The 13,216-nt window shown below is 45.5% G+C and overlaps 2 protein-coding genes across 2 annotated transcripts in view; one reads left to right on the top strand and one right to left on the bottom strand.

Annotated features, from left to right (window-relative positions):
• Positions 1 to 8,988, top strand: part of ABRAXAS2 (abraxas 2, BRISC complex subunit) — a 39,732-nt gene extending 30,744 nt beyond the window's left edge. Inside the window, exon 9 of the mRNA XM_069101748.1 lies at positions 6,859 to 8,988. Within this exon, the coding sequence (XP_068957849.1) occupies positions 6,859 to 7,313 (455 nt within the window). The 3' untranslated portion in view covers positions 7,314 to 8,988. The remainder of the gene's footprint in view (positions 1 to 6,858) is intronic.
• Positions 1 to 13,216, bottom strand: part of EEF1AKMT2 (EEF1A lysine methyltransferase 2) — a 125,454-nt gene that overhangs the window by 65,274 nt on the left and 46,964 nt on the right. The gene's annotated exons all lie outside the window — the stretch shown is intronic.

Genomic DNA, 13,216 nt, shown 5'->3' with positions numbered 1-13,216 from the left:
ACCTTCTCTCTACATCTCCTTCTCGGCTCTCAAACACTGCTGGCAGGAGTCATTGGACCAAATGGGCTGGGTCTCATACAGGTTCATTTAATCACAACTCACTCCCCCAGTATCTACTTTAAGCCTTCTTTTTTTAAAAATCAGTTTTTATTTATGTCTTCTCTCTTTTTTATATTATCCTAGATTTCCCTAGTCTCCCTCTGCCCTCTACTTCCAGAGAATCACTCCATATAATAGAAAAGAAAAAGAAGGGCCAAAACCATGTCTGAGCCCTCAGCACAGGGGAGGGGTCTCCCATGACCTTGAAGGGGGGGGGGGCTCTGCTTTCATTCAGGGCCTCCCTGCTCTTTATAATCTCATTGCATTCACTTCTGATGTTCTTGGGGTCATTGTATGGGTTGTTTTCTTGGTTCTGCTGGCCCTAGTCTGCATCCACTCACATCAGTCTTCCCAGGCTTTTTGCAAACCTTCTCATACTCCCTGGTATAGCTTCATCTCTTATTTTTCTGAAAATATTGAACTTCTTTGTTTTACAAGCCCTCGTTACCTTTGATTAAACTCTCTTCATCTCATCTCTTCTCCTCCAGCCCTGGAAGGCAAAGAAAAAAATCTGCTTGGACCTTCTCTCCCATCCTCTCCTCTCTCCTCTGGGAGCTTGTGTCTTCTAGTATCTCCAACCCTCTCCCCCACCCCCACTTTCATTTCTCCCTAACTGTTGGCTACTTTCCTAGTGCCTACACATGTATTCAGATGTGTCTCATCCTTAAAAAAAAAACTTTGCTTCACACTCTTAAGCCTCCTGTATTTTTGTCCTGTATTTCTCTTCCCTTTCACTGCCAGATTTCTAGAAAGAATCCTCACGGGCTGTCTTTCCTTCTTCAGCACACCCACCCCACACTCAGTCACTTTACCCCTTGCAATCTGACTTCCAGCTCTGCCCCTCTAATAAAACTATTTTTCCCAACGTGACCGGTTGTCTTTTTTTTTTCCTTTTTTTTTTGTCTTTAGATAATTTTTATTAATTTGTTTGTTTATTTTTAGTTTACAAGATTCAATTCCACAATTTCTTGAGTTTCACATTTTGTCCCCCTCCTTCCCCTCCTCCCCCATGGTGGCATACAGTCAAGTATAGGATCTGTAAATATTTGCACATTAGACATTAGTCAGGTTATAAAGACGGATTGTATCAGCTGGAATGAAAAATGGCAAAGAGGACATAAAACCAAACAAGAAAAGGAAAAAGATCAGGTAGTTTGCTTCAATCTGGATATAAATTCCGTTCTTTCTAGTTCTTTCTCTGGATGTAGACATTTCTCTCCATTACGAGTCTTTTGGGGTTGACTCATAGCCCTGCGTTGCTGAGAAGAGTCCAGTCTATCAAAGATGGTCGTCACACATACGTTGTGTCTGTCATTGTGTACAAATTTCTCCTGGTTCTGCTCTTCTCACTCAGCATCAGTTCGTATAAGCCTCTCCAGGTAAATATGAAGACCATCTGCTCCTCGTTTCTTATAGCACAATACTATTCCATAACATGCATAGGCCACAACTTGTTCAGCCATTCCCCAATTGATGGGCACCCCCTTAATTTCCGATTCTTTGCTACCACAAAAAGAGCGGCTATAAACATTTTTGTACATATGGGTCTTTTCCCCACTTCTCTGATCTCTTTGGGATACAACCCTAGGAGTGGTATTGCTGGGTCAGAGGGTATGAAAGTATTTATAGCCCTTTGGGCATAATTCCAGATTCCTCCCCAGAAAGGCTGGATCCGTTCACAACTCCACCAGCAATGCATTAGTGTTCCAATTTGCCCACATCCTCTCCAGCATTTGTCATCTTAGCCAATGTGACCAGTGAGATGTGGTACCTCAGAGTTGTTTTGATTTGAATTTTTCTAATCAATAGTGATTTAGAGCATTTCTTCATGTGCTTATAGATATTTTTAATTTCTTTGTCTGAAAACTGCCTGTTCATATCCTTTGACCAACCAGTTGTCTCTTAACTGCTAGATCTGACAGCCTTTGAGAATAAGCAGATTTTTTTTTCCTTTTGGAGGACAATTGGGGTTAAGTAACTTGCCCAAGGTTACATGGCTAATTTGTGTGTGGGTGTGGGTGTTAAGTGTCTGAGGCTGGAACTGAACTTGGGTCCTCCTGACTAGGGGGGGGGGGAGGGCCACCTAGCCGCCCCAAGAATAAGCAGATTTTGACAAATGCTCTCCCTTTCTTTGACTTGTGTGACAGTACTCTGTCCTGGTTCTACCCCTACCTGTCTGACTGCTCCTCCTCTGTTTCCTTTGGTCATCATCCTTCTTCCAGCCTGTTAAGTGTGGATGCCCCTCACTGCCACCTCTTGCTTCATGTCCTAGGCCCTCTTTACTCTTGAAGTGCTTTTCCCAGGTGATCTTTGTTTTTGTGAGGTCAAGTATCATTTCTATGCAGATGACTATCCAGTCACCATTTAAAATGCTTGTCTAGAACAAAGCCTCCCCTTTCTCCAAGACTTCCTTGTTTCTGGCAAGAGAGCTAAGGTAGAGACCTTCACTTAGGGTCCTCTTCTTTGACCTTTCCCTTTCTCTTACACCCCACAGCTAATACCGTGTTTCCCCGATAATAAGACCTATCCCGAAAATAAGCCCTCCCCTTACTGTGTAAGATTCCTCTAAAATAAGCCCTCCCCCGAAAATAAACCCTATTGAGATTGCTACTGTAGTGAAGGTGATCCCCTGCGCTACACGCTACATTACGGTACCCTCTGTATGCGCCGTTCCCCCCCCCACCATGAAACACACGCCGCGCTCCAAGCTGCATCCAGTCAGAGCTGCAGCAGTGGGCACGTCATCCTGTTCTTCCCCAGTGATTTGCTTGCTGGTACATTTTTTTGTTCACATTTACCTGTTTATTAAAATTGCTGTCAATGTTCATTAAAATAAGCCCTCCCCTGAAAATAAGCCCTCTGGTGTTTTTCTGTCCAAAAAAAAATAATAAGACAGTGTCTTATTATTGGGGAAACACGGTAGCTTACCAGGTCTGTCTGGGAACTTCCTCTCCTCTCTGTTCCCAGGTCCCTGTTCAGAATGATACTACCCAAGTATAGACTTAAATCTCAGATGCTGTAAGAGTTTGCTGTGGAATTTTCTCACCTCTGGAGCTCATAATGAGATCAGCTTGGGCCCCATTTTGTATTTCACAGAGTACTTGACACTTCTGCACTCATTGTGTGTTGACATTTTTTATGTTGATACTGTCTCCTATTAGACTTGAAGTTCCCCGAATGCAGGAACCGTATCTCATCAAAACTTCATATTCATCCCAGTGCCAAGATAGTGCTGGTCACACAATAAGTGTGGAATAAATGGGGCCTGACATTTACAAGAAGCTCAGTTCAGATAATTTGTTTGGATTAGGTGGAAACAGATATTGGGAGATAGACCAATGGGTGGGTGAGTGGATGGCAGGATAGATGGGAGGCATTGTGCTGGATTCTGGGTATACAAAGGTGAAAAGTGACACAGCCCCTTCCCTGAAAGAACTTACATTCTGTCAAGCAATATGGGGATTCAAACCATAAGTGCTATCAGGTATAAATGATGTAAAGCTTTGAATAAATTGAAAATTTTTCATTTTCATTCGATTGATGTTGGCAGCTTTATTGTTTCTGTCATTATGAATAAGCAAGTTGGTAAAAATTTGGAAAAACGAAAGGAAGATGGAATAATGATGAATAATGCTCTGAATTTGTCGTGGGCCTTTTGGAGTCTTAATGAGGAAGAATTAGATCAGAGCTCTGACGGGTGTTCATGTTTTTTAAGTGACATGACACATACGGTGTGGTTAGTTCAAGCTCTCTGGAGTTGAGTCTCAATTACTGATTATTACCAGAAATAAATGGGAACATAACATTTCAGATGACAAAGACTATGATCTTTTAATCATGATGCACCACATCTCAGTGTCATTGGGGTGCAGTCTGTGTTCCTCAGGAACACATTTATCCTTCCAACCCCCTCTGTTAGGAAGGAGGTGCAAAACTGAATTTAGTTAAATCTACATAAATCTTGCCTCAGACACCTAACACACTTACTAGCTTAGCTGTGTGACCTTGGGCAAGTCACTTAATCCCAATTGCATTGCCCTCCCCCCTTAAAAAAAAAAAAAGATCTCCATTAAAAGATGTTGGGAAAGGAGCAAACCAGCCAGCAGAAGTGGAAGGAGAAGGACAATCTGAACACACTTGGAAGCAAAAAGACAAGTGAAGTGTTAGAATTAAAACCCGCTGGGATTGTCTGGATCTTCATGATATTGATAAATAATTAGCAAATTAGTCAATAATTAGTCAGGAAAAGAAGGGAAACTTAGATTTTCCAAATTAGAAATGAGCAAAAGAAATCATAGGATTCAGAAGAAATTAGAGAAAGGATCAGAGATGATGACTGCTTCGGCCACTCTTCTCTAGAACACAGAGGACCTCACCCCATTGTCGTCCCATCAGCATAGCATCTACTGTATGCTGGGCGCTGCGCCAGGTGCTTTACAAACATCGTCTCATTTGTTCCTGGCAATAAACCTTCGAGGGCAGGGGTGGGGGTGGGGGGCTTTTGTAGGAGGATGCTGAGGCAAACAGGTTAAGTGACTTGCCCAGGGTGACACAGCTATTCAGTGTCTGAGGCCAGATTTGAACTCGGGTCTTCCTGCCTCAGTGCTCTCTCCATTATATCACTGAATGTCACATTCATGACTGTCTCAGGAAGACATGGTTAACCTGAGTAGGCCAGTCTCAGAGGGAAGGGGTGGGCAGGCCACTGAGGATCTACCCTGTAAAAAGTCACAAAGGATTTTTTTATCTAACTTAAGAAATCCCTATATTACAATAGTTAGTCATAAACAGAGAAAATATGGTATGCTAGCCAATTATTTTTATGGAAAAAAAAGTAATTTTCAATATCAAAATATGGGGAAAATTCTGGCCCATTCTCGTTGAGTAATATAAAAGTTATGATCTCAATAGATGTAGAAAAGGCCTTTAGCAAAATATGACATCGATTTATGATGGAAAACACGAAGAGGCCCCAGAATATTGAACTCTTGACAAACCCCACACACACGGCCAAATGGGTTTTAGAATAGAACACAAGGATAGGTCAATATTAGGAAGATAGTTGATGGGACAAATTATATTGACAAGACAGATCATAGAAATCATGACAAAGATAGTTGCAGACAGGACCTGGGATAAAAGCTTAGCATCGCCGTGTACTGAAAACCACTAAAAAGCAAAGGTATTTTTCCTAAAAGATAAAAAGTGTCTGTTTGGAACCAGGACACCCACCATCATGTGTGGTAGGGAAGCATTTAAACATTCCTGCTGAAGCCTGGTGAGCGGACCCATTTCTCTTCCTGTCCTGTTGAGGGTCCTTCCTGCCCTAGAGAGAGGAGCTCAGGCGACCTCCGTCTGGGAGGCAAGTCTGAGAAGGGCTTTGAAGCTGGGCCTCTCTGGCCCTGGGTGCATTGCTCCACACGGTCTTTGGTCATTTGTAGTCAGTGTGGTTTCAGAGATGCTGGATGTGCTCATTAAGGTGTGAGGAAGGAATAAATAAAGCAGTGATGATGAGGAGATTCCCAGATTGCCATTTATGGACGAGAGTCGAATATCTAGGAAATCTTTGGGGATTTCTGGCTTTAGCAGGGACTTTAGTAAGACAGTAGATTAACTGCTTCCCTCTCCAAATCCCCCACATCTCAAACATGCTTCACTGTTAGGATTCGATGACTTTATGGGTGTGGAAGCTGCCCCGTTCCTGTCCTCCCTCCACTGTTCTGGCCCACCTCAACTTGGAGGACTTTGGAAGACTACATGGCCGCTTTGGGCAGGAGTGTGGGAGGGAGTGTGCTGTGGTTGAGAGCTGCCTGGGGGCTGTTGGGTTAGAGTGGGAGGCTGTAGTTTTGTTGGCTGTTCAGATTCTGGCCAATTCATGGGCCTGGGGGTCTTCTCCTACTTGGAGAGTTAGCCATCTAGTTCTCTCTTTAATGTGCTCTGTCCCTCCCCCTGGCTGGAGTACACACTTATGTCAGGCAGCAACTGTTTCTTACTCAGTTCTGCATCTCTCACATGTCATTAACAAACCAAGTCCACAAATGTTTATAGGGACCTGCCACGTGCCCTGCCCTGAGTTTGGCATAGAGGAAACAGAGAAGGGCAAAGACCAGTGCAAGCAGCACGTAGCTAGGATTAGTTGGAGGCATCGGCTGAGAGGAAGCACTAGCCTTAAGGGAGCTGGGAAAGGCCTGAATGAAATTTGGCAGCTGAGTAGAGGATGATTAGAGTCCAGACTGAGGTGGTGAGAGCCTGCCCCAGGGTGATTGATGGGTCAGGGAAGAGGGCACATAGAGGACATGCTGGGAGGGAGGGAGAGGTGCTGAAGACGGCACTTTGGGCCTAGTAGGGTGCTGGTGCCTTGACATTTAGGGAGAGGAGAGGGCCGGGGCAGGAGGAATAATTCTGTTTTGAACATGTTGAGGGCGAGATGTTGGCAGAAAGGTTGGGACTAGACAGAGAGATCTGAGAGTCTTCTGCACAGAGAGAGTTGAATCCATGGGAGTGGATGAGATGACCAAGTAAAATAGGAGAGAGGGTCTGGAAGACATGTGAGGTATCTGATTAATGGTTGAAATGGTAAACGTGACTTTTCTACTTGAGTCTTAAATTATATGACATCCAGCATGTGTTACTACTTAGCAGAGCACGGCTAGTTAGGTAACAATGCTTGCCACAAGTGATCAGCTGGGCCTCTTAACGCATGGGGGTGAGAAACAGTATAAACAATAAGATGTTAACCCTCTTTCTGTTTCCACCTAGGATTGCAGCAGGTCCTGTTAAACAGGCAGTTGTCTTCGGAAAGTTCGGAACCAGGGTTCAGTGCGAGGCTACCGTATTCTGGGTTTGAGGTGGAAGGCAGTGCCCTTGGAGACTCAGAGCCCTCTGACCCGCCCCCTCCTTATTCAGACTTTAACCCAGCCTGTCAAGAGAGTACTTTGGGCCACTCTCTCCTGGAGAGCAGTGTCTTCCTGCCTCGGCCTCAGGCGGTAGGCTCTTCCAGCTTTGTTTCCACAAACGCAGGATTGAAGTATTCTGGCAACGGAGCAGCCCTGCCTCCGTCCCAAAGAGCCCTGGGAGACAATGTAGATGACTCAGAAGACAGTGATTACGGCCCTGCAGGGCCCTCTCCTAGTGAGTGCTCACATACTCGGGGGTCCCGGCCAACGACACATCCCGACGGAGACTCCAGGAACACTCAGACCTCTCAGATATGATGGGATGCAACGGACTCTCAGTGGATCACTGCTTTTAACTGTCGTTGAAAGTCTTTGGGGGGATTTAATTTCAGAGGAATGGAGACTCCCTGCGGAGGCTTGTTGTGCACAGGTGTGCAGACGTGCCCCAGATGGCTTTACCTGCCTTGTGATGATGCAGTTTGCAAGTTTCATAATGGAATCGTTAGGATAATCAAGTTGTACTAATACTGATGAGATCCATGGTGTCTTGGGCAATTAGGCAAAGCGAAATTTATAGAAACCTTTTAGTTTTGGTTGCCGTATTTTCATGAAAATAAATTGGGAATTGGAGACTAAGCACAATTAGTCTATACATGTCCTATAAAAAAATCAAAAACTTACCTCTTGCACTATCATGCCTTGAAATTTAGTTTTTGAAAGGGAAGCAGGTTCAGCAGTAGCCTTCAAAGAAACTTTCTACGATGAGCCAAATTATTCTTTGCCAGAAAAGAAATTTTGATAATTCTGAGAAGCCTGATTGGAACACATCAGATGTACCTTCTCCAAGCTGCATGCCCTTTTGAGATCAAAAGGGAAAGGTTTTGTTTCAACTTTTTTACTAGCCAGATGTGTGTATCACTTAAAATGGTTGCCTTTTTACGTAGGAATACTAATTCCAGTAAACAATCACCCACAGAAGTAGGTCCTAGAGTTCTTGTGTGAGGTTGGTGGGCCCCAGTGATGATGCCACTGCCTGCAGTTGGAGGGCACACAGAGTACAAGGATGCCCTGGGCATCTTACCCAGGTTTTATAACAAAAAGATTCCAAATGTGATTTTTTTCCAGAGATTTATGTGTAAAGGAGGTAATTGATTTATGCCTTCAGACGAAATTATTCATGTAATTTTATGTAAGGCCTATAGGGGAAAGGCCTATAATGGAAACAAATCTGTTTGGTTCTCTTGGTGATTAAAGATTTGTTTTACATTTGAAGAATAGTACTTATAAGGGAAAAAAGTTGCCATTTTGGAGACAAAGTGGTGTGCGTGCGTGCGCGTGTGTGTGTATGTGTGTGTGTGTGTGTGCACATGTGTGTAGATTTTTATATTGGGATGCACTTAGGCTATTATTTAATTACCGCTTATCTTCTCATTTTGCCCAAAAGATGTGAAATGGGGCCCCTGAAATCCCAGGGGCTTTTTGGTTCTGAGCTTGCAGATGACGAAACCTGCCATTAACCATGAGGTGAGTGCCTCTGTCGGATGCTTTGAAATGTAACTGCCTTTCCTTTGACCTCCACAAGACCTACAGGAACAGAGACGTCACTAGACAGACTGTTAAAAGAGGAGGTTCCCCACCAGTGAGCTGGTCTCGTGGCCTGGAGAGCAGTGTGCTCAAGCTCATGGCCTGGATGTCCCCTTTTCTGTTGAATGGTCTCCATTTTGTCGAGGTTGCATTCTTTGTTCGCCTTAACATGACTGCAGTTTGGCTTGGAATATTGTAGGCCATTTTCAGACAGACTTGTTTGGTTTTGCTGTCTGTTGTCTACAGACAGCTCTGGGCTGGTGGATGGGAGGAGACATGCTGCCACCCTCCCCTCAGGTCAGTTTTCTTCACCATAGGAAAATATTTTTATTTTGATGCCGCACAACAGTCTGCAATGTACGCCTGACAAAGCCGTGAATGTGACAATAAAAGCCTATTTAATCCTGTACCTCTCGTCTCGCTCTCTCTCATCAGCATCCAGCCAGCCCTCCCTCACTTCGCTGGCCCCTTGTTCCAGCCACCAAAGTGAGCTCTAGGACCCTTCTGCTGCTCTGGAAAGGAATGTGCTGGTCAGTGGGATGTAGAGAGAACCTGGTGTGACAGAAATGTAGGACTTAGCTTGGAAAAGGAGAGCACAAAAGAGCCCTTCTTGTTTAAAGTGGCTGCAGCTGCAACAGTGTCAGGCCTTGGAGGCTTTTGTCCTAAATGGGGGCTCTCCTTCACACGTCAGGAACAGAACGCATGAGGGAGGGCCTGGCTTGGCAGCCCAGCCCTGCTGCCCACTCACTCTCGGTGTGACCCGAAAGGGAGTCGCTTCTCTCTGGACTTCCATTTCTTTATCTGTAAAAGGAGGAGTTGGGTGGGAACCGTGTAGGGTTGTGGGGTTTATTGCGATCAGCTCAATGTCATCTACCCCCTAGAATATCTGGAAGACCTTGCTGTCGACAGAGAATTTCTCTTCCATTGGGATTGCACCCTGGACATTGTTCTACCACCAAAGCAAACTCTTTTGGGCAAATGTATATCAGGATTTGGCCAAATTAGCCCACCTTTGCTAGGCAGATGTTCTGGCAAGAAGTGGAAAGATGTATTCTGTTGTTTAACTTTGTAGTTGTAACAAACAAATTGGAGAGAGTCTGGCAACCAAACAGAACTGTGGGTGTACTGAACACTTTGGAGATGCCAAAGTGAGGGAGAATATGCCCTGAGACTCCCTCTCGCTCCCCACTGGCCAGCCTCACGCCCAGTCCTAGGCGCTCTGGGCCCCATGGATATCGGCTGGTTCAGTTTCTGCCTTTGTGTGACAGATGTTCCATCTGGACCAGTCAAGGTCATTCAGGTTCATTGAATAGGCCATCTTTTAGAAATACACTTGAACCTTGACATGCCACCTTCTGACTGAGAAAGTAATCCCCATTCAGTGGGCGGTTCATGATGCCTGCTAGGCATTAAGCTAGGCATTGGGGATACAGAGACAAAGACAAGCTGAGGCTGGCTGGCCAGCCGCAGGAAGCTTCACTGAGGGAAAAATCCTGAAAACATTTCTGAGTTTGCTTCTGTATTCCACCTTTCTTTAATTCATCTAATCTTTGGGCCCATGAAAAGATCTTTTATTGGTGGCAGCAGTGGGGAGTTTTCATCTTACTACTTTGTCGTTCTTTAGCTTTCCAGGTAAAAAACCGTTTTGTTTAAAGTTTCCTGGATGTTTTTGGTAAATCTGAAAAAATCCAACTGTAAGTTTCTAGTAGTCGCTTCAAACCTGCTTTCAGAGAAGTAAGGATGTCTAAAATTTAAAACAATCATTGATAGTATTTGTCCAAGCTAAGAGTGGGGAGCCTTTTCAGGTTACCATGAGATGTGTTCAGCCCCATGGTTCTTGAGTCTAAGGAGAGAAGGCTGACTCATTTTTGTTTATGCTTTTTTCCAAATTCAACCTTTTCCTTGGCCCTCTGTTTCCAAATATCAGGCTCTTCCTGAATGTGGAAGGATGAGCATTGTATCAAGGCTTTTTGCTCACTACCTCAGTATTTCTTTGCTTTTGTGCTGTGCTCTGGGTTTGGGTGCTCTCCTTACCAACACACATGGCAGCCCAGTTTTGCCTTCCTGCCCTAGTGTTCTGGAGCCCCTCTCGGCACCCAGGTAGTCCCTCTGATGTCCCGCCTCCTTTTCCAATCATGCATTTCCATGATGATCTCTCTTTGCTTCCTGAATTCAGACTCTGCTCAAAACCCTCACGTATCTCTGGTGTCCCTTTGCATCAACCACAATTTTAGTTCTTTGAAGCCAAAGATACACAAATATAAAGGAGGTCTGGTTTTTGTCAGTTTGGGGAATTCCCTCCATCAACCCAGTTGGCTAGGAAGTGAAGGGCCTTGCCCCCTAGGTGTCTGGATCAAGATTCAAGCCCCTATGTCCTCTGGACACCCAGTCTAACCTTCTATGCATCATGCCACGCCAAGCCCCCCATGCCTGCAAAGAGCAGCTTAACAAAAGACGTGTTTCCATTGTCAGGGAGTGGTGGGGAGCACCGGTGGCAAGAGTGTTGTCATGTTCTGCATGCCATCTGGTTCCCGGGTCATCGAGCTGCCCTTCCAACTACAAGGTAGAATTTGGGAAGTGTGTACTTTTTGTCCCCTTGGGTTTTCTTGAGTGGATTGCTGGACCAACCTTTAAAGTAATTGTGAATCTCTGTAGTGTTATGGGCTTAAAGCAATCCATGCGATTTTCTTAGCAGAAAGGAACAGCGGAAGGACTTCACCCGATAGAAGGAATCCCTCTTCCATTTGGACCCTGTGCGAGACGTTTGCAATGGTGACCGCCACGTTGTGGGATCAAGCCCGCCTCGGCTGACCTGGGCTTGATCACTGGTGATCCAGCTTCAGCTGAAAGACCTTCCCCCGCTCTGCTTCACGGGGGTAGTGTATCCTACAGAGAGCTTGAATTCTTGTTAAGCTTCTCCTTACTTCTCCCTGTTGTGTATCATCTTGTCCTCTGTGGCAGAAATTATTTTCTGGCAAGCTGTAGTCAGTTTTGCTTGGTTCCTGCCATGTCTAGCACCTTCTGACTTTCTCCTTCATGATGTTTCTGAGTAACATCTCATGCACATTGGTTCTGGGCTGTATGACCCTGTAGCCCCCTTTGCATTAAAGTTTGCTGAGTATCAAAATACATGTTCACTTGGCCTAGGGTATCGTGTAGAGCTCTTTCTGGTTCTGCAAGAGATTTTGGTACATAAACCACAAGTCTTTTCTTGGTGGGGTTTTTGTTGATGGTCCCAGTGAGTGTTGAAAGATCAGCAGATCAAGCATCTCATGAAATATTTCTTATGGCTTTGGGGCTAAACAGTCTCTGCCAATTTCACTTCCATCAGGACTCATCGATTCCGCGGTGCCTAGACAAAGAATACCAACAGTTCAGTTCAGGCTTACTGGTTGTCTTTCTTCCCCCACCCTCCACCTCTTTCCCCATCACCCGCTCTCCCATTGTCACTGGCCATGCAAGCCGGACTGAGGCCATTTTGTCTGCTGTTTCTTGGGTTGCCACGTCTCACCGAGTGGTTAACCTCCTGCTGATGAGCCTCTTGGGGACCCACAGATGGTCTGTTACTAGAATCTTCTTTGAAACCTTTTCAGCACAGTAGATTCTGCCAAACTTTGCCCTCTGTTGGTGCGGACTTTGAGATCCCCTGGTCGCTTCCATTAAGTACTGAGAGTGTTTGGTGCAGTGATCCGCTAGGGGTACTGCAGAGCGCTAGGCCTGGAGTCTGGAGGACCAGCCCAGCCAGTCACTCACACTGCTTGACTCAGCTTCTTCTTCTGTAAAATGGAGATAATAACAGTGCCTTCCAGGGTTGTCAGACTCCAAGGAGAGGGCAGTTGTAAAGTGTTTAACACAGGGCCTGGTACCTAGTAGGTGCTGTAGAAAGCTTATTCCCTTTCCCTGCTGCTGGGTGGTGTGGCATCAGGGCCACACTCGGGTGGAAAGGCTGAGAGGGACATATGTGAATAGGCACATCTGGCCACACAGGCTGTGTGCTGGGCAGCAGGTGTGTAGAGCATGTCTGGTGCCAGAGTGCACATGTGTTTGTCAAACTTGTTGTAGGTCCAATGCTCCTGCTCTTCCTGTGGTTGGGATCACTGAGGACGGGCATTCTTGAGTCACTTGGAGATCCCCTGGTGTCCAGTGCAAGACACGGAGTCCTCTTGTCTTGGTGTGGTCATCAAGAGATGCAAGAAGGCATCAGGAAGAGGTGCCTCTGGACCCTGAGTTAGTCAGGTGAAAAGCACGTACTAAACCCTTTCTGGGAGCCCTGGAGTGAAACAGCCCCTGCCCTTGAGGAGCTGGCATTCTAATGGAGGAGACCCACATGAAGTCCCTATGGGAATGAAGCAGAGCGAATGAAAAGTGGCTTGGGGATGGGGTTCAGCGGTGGTCAGAAGGACCGCTGGCTTGGGGTGCCTCAGTTTCCTTATATGTGGAGTGGGGGAGGGCAGCCTCAGAGGTGCTTTCTGGCTCTGGGGAGGCTAGTGACACTGTGGAAAACTAGACAGGAAGCCAAAGATTCTGTTACCGAGCATGGTGGCAGGGAGACATGCAATGTTTGATGACACTTTTTCAAAGTATTGTAATGTAATACATCTTAATAAAACTGATGAACAAACTTACTGTGTCTCAGT

This window comes from Petaurus breviceps, unplaced genomic scaffold (genome assembly GCF_028583685.1).
Source record: "Petaurus breviceps papuanus isolate PSGF00001 unplaced genomic scaffold, PetGlider_PUasm1.0 490, whole genome shotgun sequence".
In the NCBI taxonomy this organism is placed as follows: domain Eukaryota; kingdom Metazoa; phylum Chordata; class Mammalia; order Diprotodontia; family Petauridae; genus Petaurus; species Petaurus breviceps.
The sequence above is the reverse complement of the archived record's forward strand: the minus strand, read 5'-3'. Positions and strand labels throughout refer to the sequence as shown.